The following is a 19,318-nucleotide window of genomic DNA, read 5'->3' on the forward strand; positions in this document are numbered from 1 at the left end:
ACTTAAAATGATGACAGCGGTCTGTAATTTTCATCATAGGTACACTTTAACTGTGAGACAGAATGTGAAAAAAAAAAATCCAGGGATTCACATTGTAGGAATTTTAAAGAAATTATTTGTAAATTATGGTGGAAAATAAGTATTTGGTCAACCATTCAAAGCTCTCACTGATGGAAGGAGGTTTTGGCTCAAAATCTCACGATACAGGGCCCCATTCATCTTTTCCTTAACACGGATCAATCGTCCTGTCCCCTTACCAGAAAAACAGCCCCAAAGCATGATGTTTCCACCCCCTTGCTTCACAGTAGGTATGGTGTTCTTGGGATGCAACTCAGTATTCTTCTTCCTCCAAACACGACGAGTTGAGTTTATACCAAAATGGATACATGGATGATACAGCAGAGGATTGGGAGAATGTCATGTGGTCAGATGAAACCAAAATATAACTTTTTGGTATAAACTCAAGTCGTCGTGTTTTGAGAAAGACGAATACTGAGTTGCATAATCTACAAAAAAATTCTTTAAAATTCCTACAATGTGAATTCCTGGATTTTTTTTTTTTTCCACTTTCTGTCTCTCACCGTTGAAGTGTACCTATGATGAAAATTACAGACCTCTGTCATCATTTTAAGTGGGAGAACTTGCACAATCGGTGGCTGACTAAATACTTTTTTGCCCCACTGTATATCAATCAATCAATCAATCAATGTTTATTTATATAGCCCCAAATCACAAATGTCTCAAAGGACTGCACAAATCATTACGACTACAACATCCTCGGAAGAACCCACAAATATATATATATATATATATATATATATATATATATATATATATATGAGACAAGCGGTAGAATACATATATATATATATATATATATATATATATATATATATATATATATATATATGTATATGTATACTGTATATATATATATATGTATATGTATACTGTGTATATATATATATATATATATATATATATATACTGTATATATAGCGCATGTAACAGCCATTCAGCAGTGCATATTCAGAGCGCATGGAGTCAGTGCTCATGCAGACTGTGGTAGGCACATAGGTGTTCAGCAGGTGAGCATAAGGCGACGGACTCTCCCCAAATCATAATAAACACCTCCCAGTCAACTACTAGTAACATCACTATGAGCCCGTTGACGTTCTAGAAACATAAGCGGCAGCTCAGCTCAGCTCGCTCGCAGTCCTTGAGGTGAAGGCTAATTAGCTTTTAGCCTAACGTTAGCTCATTCTGCGGTGTGCGTGCGTGTGTGTGTTACAGACAGCAAAGCCCTGTCTGAATGAGAGAAAGACAAGCATTATTGACCTACAGTTAACAACTAATTTATTTCACTTTACCTTTTTCTGTGTTGATTGAGCTGTGTTGAAGAAGCAAAAAAATACATTATGTTAAATGAAGAGTTTCCTGAAGCTGTCTCTGATAGTTGATATAATAATGTAACTGCATCATAAAGCCTACATGAACTCCATGGTGTTCAGGGATGAATAGTCTCTACTATTGCTATTGTATTATTTTTTTAAGCTATAGTTACATTAATCATTAGAAATGTAGCAGCCTAGTTTTGAATGACAGGGTCCCTGCTATCACATGTTCTTAAAAATATAACATTTACATAATAAAAATCAATTACAGGATTCCCAAATGCTGTAATAAATAAAGCATGACGAGTTGAACATATGTTAGCATGTGGCCCCACTTTTAACTCCTTTTTTCAAACGCTTATTGCAATTGCTTACTTACAGTAAGTCATTAATTTGACTTAGTAAGTCATTATTTTGTCATTATTTTGACTTAATAAATTAGTAAGTCAAAGTATTGACTTACTAAGTCATAATAATGACATATTTAGTATCTCAGATAACTAGGACTTTTGTTTTGTGGGGGAAACACTGGTGTGTGTGTGTGTGTGTGTGTACATAAAGTATATACAGTATTTGTATGTATATGTGACATATATCATGTGAGCACTCTTATTCAAAAACCAGGAATGACGCAATACTGCATATTTCAGCAGCACAAAGGAGCCTTATATACATATCATTAACTAATTACATGACAATTACATCCACTCATTTTCAAAACATGTAAAATTATACAATAGAATAATAAAGATGTATCATATGCATATCGTACCTCCTGAATCGTAATCGAATCGTAAGGTGCCCAAAGATTCCCACTTGTATTATGTATGCCGTCAAAGCCACAAGCACAAGAGTTCTTTGAACGGTCAACTTTTTTTCTCTGAACAAATATTTTTTAGCATTTGCTGTCAATCAACTGCCTATAAATTCCTTATTAAAAAGGCCAACTCCGCCCATTATTCTTTTGAGTGAGAGCTGCTCAGATGAAGATGTTGTACTGGTTAACTACTTGTTTCCCCTGACATGTGATTATGCATTACAGCAACTGTCAGAAATGAGTCATTATTATGTGGAGGACAGGAGGGAGTGGGTGGTGGGGTGGGTAGTTGTCAATTTTTCAACTAAGCGATTTTCTGGTTCTTTTTGGTTAGGTCTCCTATCCAGAATGAAGAAGCAGTGCTTTCGACTCATCAGAAAAATACCCTTTGTCGGCGGCGCGGTAAGAGCACTGACTGACTGTGTTGTCTAAGCCGCTTGTGAGTCATGGCTGATGATGAGTGCAGAAGGAGGCGGGGGGGGGACCTTTGGCACAGTTATTGACAGTGCAGTGGAGATAACATTCAGAAACGTCTTGTCATTGCCATCTTACAGCAATTTGTTGCAGTGAACGTGATAACACAGTTGGTCTTTTCAATGAAATGTGACCGTAAAATGTGATGTCCGTAAAAACAACCCTGTGCTCTCACCACAGATTCAGAGCCAGCTGAACAAAGCTTTAGACGACATGTCTGCAAGCTTGTGCACTCTAAAGAATGGGATGTACTACACGAAAAAGTTGCCTTCGAAGGGCCTCACGCAGAGCCAAGTGTTGGATAAAATCTGCGAGTACCAAACTCTGAGTAAGTGTTTAGTAAATGAGCGATCTATTGTGTTTATAGACTGCATTCCTGAAGAGATGATGTGTTGTTGCAGACGAGGTCCAGTGGGAGAAAGGGTGTGTTTCGGGTGCAGTTTACTGGGGTGATGAAAACTTAACAAAACTCCTGGTGAAGGTATGCATCACATTCACTTATGGCACATCTTATGGCCTCTTGGGTGTGAGGTGTAACTGCCACATCATCTCCATCAAGGGCAACAGACATGTCGAACCAGTTTTTTTTAAATAATATTTGTTTATTCATTTTAAGTTAAAGTTAAAGTACCAATGATTGTCACACACACACTCGGTGTGGTGAAATTTGTCCTCTGCATTTGAGCCATCTCCTTGATCATCCCCTGGGAGGTGAGGGGAGCAGTTGGCAGCAGCGGTGCCACGCCCGGGAATCATTTATGGTGATTTAACCCCCAATTCCAACACTTGATGCTGAGTGCCAAGCAGGGAAGCAATGGGTCCAATTTTTTTATAGTCTTTGGTATGACTCGGCCGGGGTTTGAACTCACAACCTACCGATCTCAGGGCGGACACTCTAACCACTAGGCCACAGGTAATGAGAAATCAGACATTTTATGTACTATAGTTGTAATAACACGCATGACGTGCTGCGTGTATCATGATCAATATTAAAGTGTGATTCACTTGATGGACAGTTGTGCGTTTGGTCCAGCTGGCCAGGGATGTTTTTTTCTGGTTTATTTGGGTAAGCACAAATGGCATGGCTCCAAGTTCCACATTTATAGCGTCAAAGTCACTTCCACCTCACTCTCTCGGCTTCCGTCTGTTTCAGCGTCTCACCCTTCTTTCATGCTCGCTTCTATAGCCAGTAGTTCATCCTCTGTATATTCAGCTTTAAAAATATATTCACTGTTGTGAATCTTCCTTTGTCCAAAAATAGTCATCTTCATTGTCTATTATGCATTCTGCCATGATTAGAACACACATACGCATTTGTTTCCTGAAGTAGGAATACAGATTTGTTGCCAAAAGTCGGATGTGTGATGCAATGGAAACAGAACTCAATGCGCTGAAGAAATCAGTCCCAGCGTTGATTAAAATGATCAAAATACGGTTAATGTATAACATCTTACATAATCTTATGAACATGTCTGTTACTACATTATATATATATATATATATATATATATATATATATATATATATATATGTATATGAATATATATATATATATACTTGCAGTGTGTATATAAAACATTGATGAAGGGTTTCAAAGTTGTTTTAGAGGGTTTTGCGTATTTTTTAGCTTTAAAATCCTAAAAAAAATAAGACAAAAAGTTCCACAAAAAAGTGCAGTTACCCTTTCGCTTAACTCTGAAAACACCACCTATTCGTGTAGTACGATATGAACAAAAATTAGATTTTTACTACATATCCTGATACAGGTCATTTTATATCCTGATAATGGTATACATTACAATATAGTATTTTTTCTTAAAACTACATATTAATGCAAATATTTTTCTAATCTATTTTCCATTTTACTCATGAAAACATACTTGGGGATGGCTTCCTGTTGGCTCCACTATGGACGGGACTCTCGCTACTGTGTTGGATCCACTTTGGACTGGACTCTCATGGTTGCGTTGGATCCACTATAGATTGAACTTTCACAGTATCATGTTAGACACACATATGCGGTCCTCTCCGAGGTTTGTCATAGTCATCATTGTCACTGTCACCGACGTCCCACTGGGGTGAGTTTTCCTTGCCCTTATGTGGGCTCTACCGAGGATATCTTGTGGTTTGTGCAGCCCTTTGAGACACTAGTGATTTAGGGCTATATAGATTAATGATTGATTGATAGATATACTTTATATGTAAAAAAAAAAAAAGAATACAAAGTATTTTATTAACAGCCCTTTTTTTCGACGTACTGGGGTCATGTTTACCATTAGGGCTGGGTGATATATCGATATACTCGCTATATCGCGGGTTTGTCTCTGTGCGGTATACAAAATTACTATATTGTGATATTCAAGTATACGTTCTCACACAGTTGCTTTTAGCTGCGGGCGTAACACTACAGGCTTTTCTCATTCTTTGTTGTCACTCCTCACAGAGACATAAAACAAGCGCACTGTCTTACATATGTCACATACGTATACGCCCTTGCGGAGCAACGAGGTAGCGGCATGGATAATGTTAGCTGTGGTGCGAGTGTTAATACGAGAGAAAGAAGGTGCGAATCTGGTAACAAATGAAGGAAGAATTAATACCCAAGAAAAACAGCCCAGGGTCCATCGTCTGGCGGTGGTTTGGCTTCAAGCGGGAATATGTCGAACAGCAACTGTAATTTGTTAAGTGTGGGTCAAAAGCGTTGCTAAAAAAAGTAACATTACTGTTTGAAACTCTGCATGTCAACATCTCTGTTCGGTGCCACACCAACAAAATGCCGAGGCAACCATTTCCAGATCAACACTGTATGAAAAAAATTGTCAACAACAGAAGGAGATAATGTCTGCAGGAACCTACCACATAGCAAAGGACATACACTATTTGATTTCCTATTATGCAGCTCATTTTTATTTGACAGTTTGAGATAGGCACCAGCGCCCCCCGCGACCCCAAAGGGAATAAGCGGTAGAAAATGGAATGGGAATGGAGTTATTAAAATATCTTGACATCATGCAAAAAGTTCACTTTATTTGTTTTAAATTATTGTAGTGGTGTTCTGTACAAAAAGTGCACTTTAATTACAGTAGTTTTTTTTGATATGTCATTTTAGTGACCATGCAAAAAAAGTGCAGTAATAGCTTTTTGGAAAATGTCTCTGACAACCTTGCTCTTTCTGTTTTGAATTGACATAAATGTTTGTGCCACTGCTTAATAACCGTTTAATAAATACAGTTTTGGTCAATTGACTTAGTTGTGATTTCCCTCTCCGCATGACAGTTTAAAATGAGTGTGCAGTATGAATAGGAATGTTTTGATGTAGACACATAGAGTCATCATACTGGTGTGAGTATATGCATCAAGTGTTCATTTAAGGCTAAGGCAAAATATCGCAAAATGGCTTAAAAATATTGAGATAATAAAAGCCCATATCGCCCAGCCCTACTACCAATATGAATTTAGAGATTGCATCAGTAGTTTCTCCGTGTCTGTGGTACTGCTTGTCATAGACCCTGCAGTTTGACAATGACTCTTTAGGCTTGTTTAGTGTTTTTTATTTTATTTTCATGACATTGTGGTTTGGAGGTAAAGTTAGTACTTTGTCACGTTTTAACACTGTCTCTCCACTGTTCTGCATGTCGTGTCTCCAAGTGGCCGAAAAGAATAGCAGTGTCCCAGATGCTAGCAACAACTTGTTGACAGCATGTTTTGCTGTTTATAGTTGTTTGATTGATGAAGCTCCTGCATTTTGCAACCAATTCCTCCTCAGGTTTGGATTGTTTAGCTTCCATTGTGATTTTCATTCGTCTCTACTACATTGTTGATGTACATGCTCCTGCCGGCTCTCGCGCGCATGGATTCATCAGCGCCATAGTTTTTTTCGGATGACGTGAAGCAGCAACATTTCTGCCGTTATATTAGCTGCCACCCAGACGTTAAACAATAGAGAATTACATCGTACGATACGCATTATTATGTCACACTACGATTATGCATCATAATACCGCGTAGCACTACTGACCACCTTCGATGACCATCCATCCATCCACCCATTTTCTACCGCTTACTCCCTTTGGGGTCGTGGGGGATGCTGGAGCCTATCTCAGCTACAATCAGGCGGAAGGCGGTGTACACCCTGGACAAGTCGCCACCTCATCACAGTCTACGATGTCCATTCAGGATTTGTTCTTAATTAATTTTCTTATGTTGTTTTAACCCCCCTTTGTTGAGGCTGGTCTCTATTTTAAAAAAAGAGAAAGGCCAAAGAGAAAGCAAAACATGTGTGTGTTGGCCATATTCGTTTGCAGCTATCTGAACTGTGGTGTTGCACACTATGCTGACATCTCATGTTCAAGGACTCAAGGTTCCTTACTGTTATACAAGCACAGATGAGACACATGACATAGCACAAATCGTCCCAAATTTTCAGATTTAACCCAGTGAGTGCCATGATAGTATTTTAATGTAATCTTTAAATAACTGTGACCCACTTTTGAGATCAATCCCCCCTGTTGAGAATATCAACTTTTAGAGCAGTGTTAATGTAGGGCAGGGACCCATTGTTTGGGCCGCACGCGCCGCAAAGAGGACCGCCAAAAAACATCTGTTTCTCAGCTGTGGTTCTTATGGGTACTCCGTTGTAATACACTTGTTAACCACATGTGGCAGTAATGACAAAAGCAAATGGAAGAAGTCACAACCTTAAGTTCATAGAGAAGTTTCTTAAGCCCAAAAATTATGACTAAAGTGGTAAAGCTGTATTTTTATTTGCTTTCAAAGTTTATTTAAGAAGCATACATTAATATTATTTACCAACCCCGTTTCCATATGAGTTGGGAAATTGTGATGTAAATATAAACGGAATACAATAATTTTCAAATCATTTTCAACCCATATTCAGATGAATATGCTACAAAGACAACATATTTGATGTTCAGACTGATAAACATTTTTTTGTGTGCAAATAATCATTAACTTTAGAATTTGATGCCAGCAACACTTGACAAAGCAGTTGGGAAAGGTGGCAATAAATACTGATAAAGCTGAGGAATACTCATCAATCATTTATTTGGAACATCCCAGAGGTGTGCAGGCTAATTGGGAACAGGTGGGTGCCATGATTGGGTATAAAAACAGCTTCCTAAAAAATGCTCAGTCTTTCACAAGAAAGGATGGAGCGAGGTACATACCTTTTTCCACAACTGCGTGAGCAAATAGTCAAACAGTTTAAGAACAACATTTCCTAAGTTAAGTTAAAGTACCAATGATTGTCACACACACACTAGGTGTGGTGAAATTTGTCCTCTGCATTTGACCCATCCACTTGATCACCCCCAGGGAGGTGAGGGGAGCAGTGCGCAGCAGCGGTGCCGCGCCTGGGAATCATTTAGGGTGATTTAACCCCCAATTCCAACTTTTGATGCTGAGTGCCAAGCAGGGAGGCAATGGGTCCCATTTTTTATAGTCTTTGGTATGACTCGGCCGGGGTTTGAACTCACAACCTACCGATCTGAGGGCAGACACTCTAACCACTAGGCCACTGAAAGTGCAATTGCAATAAATTTAGGGCTTCAACATCTACGGTCCATAATATCATCAAAAGGTTCAGAGAATCTAGAGAAATCACTCCACATAAGCGGCATGGCCAGAAACCACCATTAAATGACCGTGACCTTCAATCCCTCAGACGACACTGTATCAAAAACCAACATCAATCTCTAAAGGATATCACCTCATGGGCTCAGGAACACTTCAGAAAACCACTGTCGCTAAATACAGTTTGTCGCTACATCTGTAAGTGTAAGTTAAAGCTCTACTATGCAAAGCGAAAGCCATTTATCAACAACATCCAGAAACGCAGCCGGCTTCTCTGGGCCCGAGATCCTCTACGATGGACTGATGCAAAGTGGAAAAGTGTTCTGTGGTCCGACGAGTCCACATTTCAAATTGTTTTTGGAAATATTCAACATCATGTCATCCGGACCAAAGGGGAAGCGAACCATCCAGACTGTTATCGACGCAAAGTTCGAAAGCCAGCATCTGTGATGGTATGGGGGTGCATTAGGGCCCAAGGCATGGGTAACTTACATATCTGTGAAAGCACCATTAATGCTGAAAGGTACATTCAGGTTTTGGAACAACAAACGCTGTTATCTAAGCGCCGTCTTTTTCATGGACGCCCCTGCTTATTTCAGCAAGACAATGCCAAACCACATTCAGTGTTACAAAAGCGTGGCTTCGTAAAAAAAAAAGTGCGGGTACTTTCCTGGCCTGGCTGCCGTCCATACCTGTCTCCCATCGACAATGTGTAGTGCATTATAAAGCATAAAATACGACAGCGGAGACCCCGGACTGTTAAACGACTGAAGATTTGCTTAAAAGAAGAATGGGAAAGAATTCCACTTTCAAAGCTTCAAAAATTAGTTTCCTCAGTTCCCAAATGTTTATTGAGTGTTGTTAAAAGAAAAGGTGATGTAACACAGTGGTTAACATGCCCTTTCCCAATTACTTTGGCACGTGTTGCAGCCATGAAATTTTAAGTTAATTATTATTTGTGAAAAAAAATAAAGTTTTTGAGTTTGAACATCAAATATGTTGTCTTTATAGTGCATTCAATTGAATTTGAGTTTAAAAGGATTTGCAAATCATGGTATACTGTTTATATTTACATTTAACACAATTTCCCAACTCATATGGAAACAGGGTTTGTATTACTAATTTTGTTTGAATGTATACATGTCCTTTTTTTTGTTTTTGCTCCAAGGTGTATGGGGATTTTGCTTGGAGCAACCCACTTCACCCAGACATATTTCCCGGTGTAAGGAAGATGGAGGCCGAGGTCGTCAGAATGGCTTGTACACTTTTCAATGGTGGACCCAACTCATGTGGAACAGTAAGCCAGTCCATTTCTCATGCAAAATACTGGACTTTGTTTTAACTCTTGTTCTTTTGCTTAGGTGACTTCAGGAGGTACGGAGAGCATACTAATGGCATGCAAGGCGTACAGAGACATGGCGTATGAACGAGGTGTCAAATACCCAGAAATGTAAATGAGTTGAATTTTTCAGTGTTTTATTTGGTGTAATTCATCTTCTCCTTTGTAAAGTAGCAATGTGGACATGTAGTTAGATGCTACTTTGACGGCATTTCATAACGCCGTCAAAAATGTTGTGTTCACGAATGCATCTTTCCTACTTAATGCAGTACATTGGCAAGGTAAATTATAGTTTTTCTCTAGCAGTAGCGAATGTCATCCAGTTTTGACTGAAAAACTAAATCCAAAGATGAAAATAACATAAACATTTCTCAATTTGATTTTGTCTTTCGTACTTCCCACCTTTTTTCCTAGCTAATGTTGTCTTTTGTTTTCATGTCTGAAGTCTTGCACCAATTAGTGTCCATGCAGCCTTCGACAAAGCGGCACATTACTTTGGGATGAAGCTGGTTCACATTCCACTCAATATGAAAACAATGCAAGTAGATGTCAAGGTGGGAAATATCCTTTGTTTGACACACTCTCTCTCTCTGTCTCTGTCTCTCTCTCTCTCACTCTCTCCACACCTTTTCATTCATTGCATTTGTTTTATTTTCATGACTATTTACATTGTACATTTTTTTTACTGAAGGCATCAAAACTATGAATGAACACACGTGGAGTTATGTACTTAACCAAAAAGGTGAAATAACTGAAAACATGTTTTATATTTTAGTTTCTTCAAAATAGTCACCCTTTGCTCTGATTACTGCTTTACTCACTCTTGCAATCTCTCAATGAGCTTCAAGAGGTAGTCACCTGAAATGGTTTTCACTTCACAGGTGTGCTTGAAGCTCATCGAGAGAATGCCAAGAGTGTGCACTGGGTGGCTATTTTGAAGAAACGAGAATATACAACATATTTTCAGTTATTTCACCTCTTTTTGTTAAGTACATAACTCGACATGTGTTCATTCGTAGTTTTGATGCCTTCAGTGACAATCTACATTGAAAACGCATTGAATGAAAAGGTGTGTCCAAACTTTTGGCCTGTACTGTATACGTATGTATGTATGATCACTAATCGTATAACAACATGCTCTGTCTTCAGATAACCATAAATAATGATATACAAAGGAAATATGTGGTCAAAATAAATTGTGATTAATCTGTGAAGTGAATTACATTTATGTAGTGCTTTTCTCTAGTGACTCAAAGCGCTTTACATCGTGATCGATGTATATACGCTATGTTTTGTGATTAATTACATTAGCTACCTCATTACTTTTGACAGCCCTAATTTGAATAAATAGAAAATCCATAATAACCACGTTATTCGGGATACAGTATAATAGTTACAGGATACATCCTCATATTGATTACAACAATATACTACCCTCTCACATTAAATTTTTTTCTCCTAACTGCTATGTCTTCAAAAAATTATATACTGGTAATCAATATAGATGACGTGAGTTATAATTTTTGCTTTTCTCCTGTTTCTCATCTACAAGGCTATGAAGAGAGCCATCAACAAGAACACAGCCATGCTTGTGTGCTCTGCCCCCCAGTTTCCACACGGGATCATGGACCCCATTGATGAAGTAGCAAAGGTCGGGAATACATTTCACCAATATTTTTCTCTTGGAAGTATGGAACTTCCTGTCTTACTCTCTCCCACTGTGTTTTGCAGCTTGCTGTACGCTACAACCTCCCAATGCATGTGGATGCTTGTCTGGGTGGTTTTTTGATCGTCTTCATGGCAAATGCTGGCTACACCCTTGCACCTTTCGACTTCAGGGTAAAAGGTGTCACCAGCATATCTGCAGACACACACAAGGTTAGGGAGAGGTTGCACCTTTTTTCTTTCACGCTCCTTCAAGCCTAATTTACTTTTGGTTCTGCCAAAAGATGTTGCGTTTTCCTCACTATGCAGTAAGTTTAGTTGTGAGAGGGAACCTCCTGTCTGCAGTTTTTTGCATGTCTATTTGGATATATTTGCAGGAAATCTCATGGAGATTAAGCACACGCGACCCTGCAAATTGGCAGATTTTTGTTTTAGAAACAAATTATATTGGTACATAGATCCCCACATATTTTTGTTACAGCATTCACATCCCCAGATTTTTTTTTTAATGTTTTATATAGTGTAACCCTAATTGATGAACCCCTCATTGTGCAAACTTTTCAATTTATTAACCCGAGACCGGATAAAAATATGCTTTGGTGTACGAATCTTTTGTCAGTGTACGAACGAACGTATAATGCACCTATTCTCGTGGCGCAGCCATTCTGTCTGTGCTTTACAGGGAGATGAATGTGACAGCACAGCACACAGAAGCTCAGTTGTAGCGTTAACCTGACAATCAGGTTAAAAGCTAGACTGTCACTCTGATTCCATCAGTTCTTTTGTTCATCAGTTGTGTTTCTATGATTTAGCTTGTTAGCGAAACAATGGCAATCAAAGAGAGACTGGGAGGATTTTTTTATCTGAAATAATTTCCTAATTGCAATCAATCTATCAAAATGTATTTATACTCCCAATGACAAGTGTACGGGGCTTCACAAACTCACAACAACATCCCCTGATCTAAACTCATATCTGGGCAAGGAATAACTCAAAAGACCCCAGCTAGGGAAAAAGGTACCACAGATGTAAGGACCCCCCTTCTGGGGTGATCGGCTGCAATGGATGTCAAGTGGGTATAATAATTGACTTGTTAAATTAATAGTTAATGTGGGAGTCTAGTCCATCGGGAAGCCAACATATAGTCGTTAATACACTTTTGTTGTACAGTAAATGTCGATCCCAAATTGGAGGTGAACATCACTGTCAAGCTAGCAGGAGGGTTTGGAGGGGCAGGAATTAGCCAGCGTATTGCTTCTATTCCGACATGTGACTTCTTGCCGGAAGTGAAAACCAGTGGTGGTCAGCGAAGCTAAGATTGCTGTTGTACAGCAAGCAGCTCGCAAACTATCCGAGTACAAAATAGGCTTAAATCTTCTTGCAAAAAACAGTAAAATACTGTGAAATACCCTATGCTTTTATCAAAAAAAGATTTGTCGAGTGATATCAAGGTATATACGTCCGTGGCGTTCCCAGACATATCAAGCGATTGTGCTCCAGACACCATATTCGACACGAAAAAACAAATAGAAACATGGAAAAGCATGGAGGTCTACAACTTCTTTTTGTGGCTCGGACAAGTAAATTGGTATCAAGACTCTCCCGGATAAATATGCCTTGTTTTTGCTTGGATAAGGTTGCATTTCACAATTTAACTTCATGTCTACGGCCATGTTTGTTGGTGTTGCATCCGCCATTTACGAGTAGCGTTTTTTTTTACTCCGTCTTTATGAAAATATAACAAAATATTTTAAAATTGTGTATGTGCTGACAGCTTTATTCATTATTGTTCCCTTTGGTAAAAGCTTTTTTTTAGACTCGCCGCTAATACTCCTTGCAAAAATGTGTTTAAGAAGTGCAGATCAAATCAAGACAATACTTACATTGGAAATAATAAACGTTAACAGTATATATATATAAAACAAACTTTCAACAAAGTGATCACTTCAAACTCAAGCATTCTTGGACTGGAGTGTGTGCTGCTTTTAAATGGTAAATGGGTTGTACTTGTATAGCGCTTTTCTACCTTCAAGGTACTCAAAGCGCTTTGACACTACTTCCACATTTACCCATTCACACACATTCACACACTGATGGAGGGAGCTGCCATGCAAGGCGCTAACCAGCACCCATCAGGAGCAAGGGTGAAGTGTCTTGCTCAGGACACAATGGACGTGATGAGGTTGGTACTAGATGGGGATTGAACCAGGGACCCTCGGGTTGCGCAAGGCCACTCTCCCAACCGCGCCACGCTGTCCATCTTTTCTCATTGTTTCGTAAAATCTTGTACTCTTCCTCCCCTTGTAATTACCTCTCAAGGAACTCTGAAGAAACGTTTATCCTTTTCGTGATTTGAACAATTCGTACACTTAACAAGTACAGGCCATTTTTTCTCAGACAAAGACTAAATGACACCTAGAACCCATTGAAAATAAAAGCCAGCTTGAACTCCAGGCGTATTAATTGGGCGGGACGTGACATCAGTAACATCCCAGCAATAGTTTGAGGGTGCCTCGAGGCAGCTTAAACCAGGATTTATTAGAATGGGCATCTTAATTACTTGCGGTCCTTTGCTTTATAAAATGTTCAAATACTAAGTACAAGTTGTAATTATTCTGTGTACTGTATGTGGGCGCTTAATGGGATTTCCTGTGTAACCCTTCAGAATAAGAGTAATGTTAAATTTTTCCATGAACGATTTAGTTATTTCTGAATTCATACAGATTGTCTTTGTATGTGTCTGCAGTACGGCTACGCCCCCAAAGGCTCCTCAGTGATCCTTTACAGTGATACAAAGTACCGTCACTATCAGTACTTTGTGGCTCCAGACTGGCAGGGGGGAATCTATGCCTCGCCCTCGATAGCTGGCTCCAGGCCCGGAGGAATCGTCGCAGCCTGCTGGGCCACCATGATGCACATGGGAGAGAACGGCTATGTGGACGCCACTCGGAAGATCATCAGCGTGGCACGCAAAATCAAAACAGAGTACGCTATGCCATATCTTTGCTTAATCCTTTAACCACATGCGACATTTAACACTTCTGTTTCTTTTTTGACAGGGTCAGAAAGATGGAAGGTGTGTTTGTGTTTGGGGATCCAGAGGTTTCAGTGGTGGCAATAGGCTCGGATGTTTTCGATATTTTCCGTCTGTCTAATGCGTTGACGTCAAAGGGCTGGAATCTGAACACACTGCAGTACCCATCCAGGTCAGTAGTAGCACCCCGATCAATAGTCGCACAATAACACAAGTGTGTCGGTGTGACAATGTCACAATCTCTTCACAGCATCCACATTTGTTGCACACTTCTACACACCCAGCCCGGTGTTGTGGAACGCTTTATTAGTGATGTCAGAGAGCAGGTGGCCATCATCATGAAGAACCCTAAAGAGAAAACCACAGGAATGGTGAGATAGAACGTCTTACACTTACAGCTTATCAAAACAATTATAGGGGTTTATATTGGTTTTTGATGAAAATGTCCGCCAATAATTTGACCTAGTATTTTTAAACTGTGTCGGTTATTCTATTGACAAATCATCACGTCTAATAAACTTGGCAGTTCCCGTAGAATTGAGTGCCAAAACTAAGAATTTGTGCATTGGTGACTCAGTCAAATTGTATTAGTCTTTATTCCAATATTGTGCCTTTGTTTGCCTATTCTAAACTGTCTACACGCAAGTCATTCGCTCCCAGCTCCGTCGCCACTCTATATGACATCATCAGTGGTTGACTTTCAAACGTAAATTCCAAACTATACAGCCCATCTAAATATAAGCAGCACACATATTTTGTTTTGTGTATACATATTGGCTGCACAAGTCTATTAGGCGCAGGTGTACACATTGAAACATGAAATGTTAGTTGGATAAAATCCAGAGGTGATGAGGTGGCGACTTGTCCAGGGTGTACCCCGCCTTCTGCCCGATTGTAGCTGAGATAGACGCCAGCGCCCCCCGCGATCCCAAAAGGGAATAAGCGGTAGAAAATGGATGGATGGATCGTGCATTTTCTGCTGTGGCTCCAAAACTTTGGAACAATATCCCTTTTGCTATACGAACAGCTCCCTCTTTAATGAGTTTTGAATCACTTCTTAAAACATATTTTTACTCTTTGGCTTTTAAACCAGTTTAAGAGTTGTGTGATTTTTGTCTATTTTATTTTCTTTGATGCATTTTATGTATTTATTATTTTATAGTTCAATGTTTTATATTATTGACTCTCCTATTACGTATATCTCAATTTTTTTGCAGCACTATGTGAAACTTTTTACTGTTTTTTGAAATGTGATATGTAATAATGTGGATTGGATAGGGATGTGCGGATCGTTTTTAGCTTATAGTGTTGTTGTAGCATCCAGAAGAAGTCACAAAGTACAACGCTCTTTTGAACTTTAATTGCCGAACATCAATAACATATGACCATACACATTACCACCAGCGTGTCATTAAAATAGTTATTTAACAGTTTTGTTTATTTTCAATTACTACTACATACCCCTCTTTTCCCGTGTCTGTAAGGGCTGAATAGCGCAGCAAATAATAAAAGCGTCCTCTGCCGTGACCCATTCAGGAGTTGGACAGTCCATCTTTACAAACTTGTTTTCTTCTAAATTTTAGGTAAAACGTCCATTAAAAGTAAATTGATTATTCTGAACTATTAGTTCCAGTGTCGACAAAGATGTCAATGTTGTGGTTGTCATCACTCTTTACAAGAAGGTAAATATCTAGTCGACGACAGCTGGATTTGCTCCTTCTGGACACAGTGCACCGTAGTGTTTTAGAAGATAGTTACACGGCTGGCGCTACGCCCCACGGACGAACTATACATCAAACAAGACGCTGTAAGAAGGGATGCAAGCTGGTAAATGGTAAATGGGTTGTACTTGTATAGCGCTTTTCTACCCCTTTTTAAGGAGCCCAAAGCGCTTTGACAGTATTTCCACATTCGCCCATTCACACACACACACTGACGGCGGGAGCTGCCATGCAAGGCGTTCACCAGGATCCATCAGGAGCAAGGGTGAAGTGTCTTGCCCAAGGACACAATGGACTTGACTAGGATGGTAGAAGGTGGGGATTGAACCAGTAACCCTCAGATTGCTGGCACAGCCACTCTACCAACTTCGCCACGCCGTCCCCACCTACGTGATTTAAGAGTATATTTAATTTATTTGCGCCCTGTAAAACCTGTGAACCTGGCAAAAACCATATATCAGCAACAGCATTCTAAAACGCAAAGCATAGGGAAAATATAGCGGCTTAGAGTTCAGAAATTGTTGTAGGGCTTTGCTAACTAACACAGTTGCCACATCTGTCTCCATACCTTTTTTATTGACTATTACTGTAAAATAACCCACCATGGGACCAAACATTCTGGATTTCAAGAAATAAATTGTTGCAAAGTACTGAGGTGGCGTCAAAAAAAGTCTTCAATGAAGGTAAAAGTGATGCTAATATTTTTGTTTATATGTATTTGGCATTGTTTTCTGTATGTAAAACTGTAATCTCTTTAAAATGTGTTTTTGGGTGTCTGGAATGGATAATGCGTTATTTCTCATGGGGAAATTTCTTTTGGACTTTGTCTGAACTTTTGGAACAGATTGCAAACACAAACTGAGGCACCAAAATACTGTACTGTGTATTAAATGTCACACCATTCGTTAATTTACTCTTTGGTGTTGACAAGACTTGATTTCACTTTAAAAATGTTTATTGCTTGTTTAAATAAATAGGTTTATTTAATTATTAGCATGATGCTTAGTTATTTTGGTGTCCCACTTGTGCAGTCATTTGATAACTACCTCAGAATGCTGACTAGCCAAAAAGCTGCATTTGACAGCTTTCTACCTGCAGTTATAGTATCGTGCAAGTAAAATATTTTATTATTGTTTCTGTGGATAAATTGTCTGTGTTTAGCTACCAACACTGTAAAAGACCAGTTGTTGATATAATAAATGATCAGGGGACTCATTATACTGTATTCTTCCAGGGAGCGATCTATGGCATGGCCCAGTCCATCCCAGACAGATCCATGGTAACAGAGATCTCTAGAGGCTTCCTGGACTGCCTCTACAGCACAGAGGTGTCCAAGTCAAACACCAACCACATGAATGGTAACGGCAAAGCCCACCAAAAGTAGAGCCTGGGAAGCTCGCTCACCTGCGACTTCATAGCTCAGTGGTTGCCTTATCCTGCATCATCGTGTGGAAATCACCTGCAAAGGTTTTTTAAAGCACAAGACCTCCATTTGGATCATCACAGAGGCAAAGACTGGTTCTGGTCTTTGATTTAAATAATATTGTTAATGTGTGTGTCGTTAAAATCATTTCAAGTTTAGCTTATATTTTGTTTTTAACAGTCGGAACATTTCTGTTTCACAATCTCTGATGACTCAGCTGAAAAACAACAACAACAGACCACTCGAGAGTTTGCTGCTGTGCTCTTGGAACCGGATCAAACTGCTCAAGACTGGTTCTGGAAATCCAGCATTGTAAAAGCACTGCAATGGTCATGTTCTTGTTCAAACCACTCTCATTCTGGACTCTAGGTCCTTCTTTTAGCACTTACTGTAATTACTTTTCAATTAATCTGCCTTTGGGGTCCATTTCTAGTTAGGACTTGTACAAACATGGGAGGTTGTTTTTTTAATCACATGTCAGACAAAACACTTTTGAAAAAAAAAAGCTAGTGTTAGCCAAAGCTTACCTGCTGTATCAATTATTTTTCCCAATTAAAACAACCGTTAGACTAAATCATTTAAAAATCATTGAAGCGATTGACATCAATGACTTCCTGTGTGGAGCCACCCATCATTTATCTTTTTTCAATCTACCTCACGTTCTACTTGTGCAACACGACATAGCAACTTTTATCTCTGAAAGTCGACTTGTTAAACTTTAACAATGTAAGGGCATTTATGTTATCTTTTCATGTAGGGGGGAGAAAAGTTTGCGATCTGCAATTTTCAAGGTTATTAATGGACAACTCAATTGTAGTTATGGCATTATTTGTCTCCTAGTGCAATGCCTGTTTATTAATATGAAGTCATTTGCTAATAATGGTTAACAACAATTAGGACTAATGAGAAGCTGATCTGACCACAAATAAGAATATTTCTCCCCCTCTGCCTTGCGGCGCAGCGCAGCACCCCTTATAGGATACAGACGAGGGCCACTTATCTTGTTTTTGTGTCTTTGGATTTCCTTACTTATACTGTATGTTGAGTAATTATTCTTTAATCCAGAATGTATAAATGTTCCAAGTCAGGGTTTATGCAGTGTGTGCCTGGTTAGAAGACTAATGGCGATTTGTAGTTTGATATTGTTATTGTAGCAATAACGAGTGTTCACCTCTGTGCCTTCAGAGGTTTGTTGTCGTGCTACTTTTATTTTATCCTAACATCCTCAGGGATTCAGACGTGTAGCAAACGTCATTGAGCTCCAATTAGTTTTATGAAATGTCTAAATGGTCATCTTAGTGCATGATCCAATATGGTTTCTATACTGTCAACAAGTCCAATTTAACAATTTGACATCTATGGTTTGGAAGTTTACTCATATTGAAATCTATAGTGTTCTGTTTTTAATAAAAAAACATACACTCTGATTTTTGGCTCATGTTTCTGTACAAACATTTATTTATTTGATGACCAACATTTTGCAATAAAATCCAACACAAAATGGTATTGATGGTATTTTTCCAAGCCATCAATGTTGAAATATCTATCGAACATAACCAGATGACAAAGCAATCCAGCGTTACTGGAAATACGCAAATTTTTTGTCCGTAAATTTCAGCCTCAGTGCAATTAATGATTTCAAATTTGGTAGGATAATTGAGCCACTTCATTCCATGGTTATTGGCAAACACGAACAGGACGCATCATACAATGCACCTAATGATGTGCATCCTCTCACATGACTTTACTGTCAGATGATGGCGCTGTTCTGCCAGTGACAGTTGTTTTCCAACAGTTCTGTTACTTTACTTATGGGTAAAACTGCATAAGATATGCTGCATACCAGGGGTAAATAATAT

The 19,318-nt window shown here is 39.0% G+C and overlaps 1 protein-coding gene across 1 annotated transcript in view; it reads left to right on the forward strand.

Moving 5' to 3' along the window:
* Positions 1-18,886, forward strand: part of sgpl1 (sphingosine-1-phosphate lyase 1) — a 34,993-nt gene extending 16,107 nt beyond the window's left edge. Inside the window, exons 3-14 of the mRNA XM_061910810.1 lie at positions 2,546-2,613; positions 2,866-3,013; positions 3,087-3,166; positions 9,446-9,574; positions 9,639-9,727; positions 10,062-10,170; positions 11,169-11,267; positions 11,348-11,494; positions 14,028-14,266; positions 14,341-14,487; positions 14,566-14,686; positions 17,271-18,886. Coding sequence (XP_061766794.1) covers positions 2,546-2,613; positions 2,866-3,013; positions 3,087-3,166; positions 9,446-9,574; positions 9,639-9,727; positions 10,062-10,170; positions 11,169-11,267; positions 11,348-11,494; positions 14,028-14,266; positions 14,341-14,487; positions 14,566-14,686; positions 17,271-17,420 — 1,526 coding nt within the window. The 3' untranslated portion in view covers positions 17,421-18,886. The remainder of the gene's footprint in view (positions 1-2,545; positions 2,614-2,865; positions 3,014-3,086; positions 3,167-9,445; positions 9,575-9,638; positions 9,728-10,061; positions 10,171-11,168; positions 11,268-11,347; positions 11,495-14,027; positions 14,267-14,340; positions 14,488-14,565; positions 14,687-17,270) is intronic.
* The last annotated feature ends 432 nt before the right edge of the window (positions 18,887-19,318 follow it).

The sequence above is a fragment of the Nerophis ophidion genome, linkage group LG09, assembly GCF_033978795.1.
Source record: "Nerophis ophidion isolate RoL-2023_Sa linkage group LG09, RoL_Noph_v1.0, whole genome shotgun sequence".
NCBI lineage: Eukaryota > Metazoa > Chordata > Actinopteri > Syngnathiformes > Syngnathidae > Nerophis > Nerophis ophidion.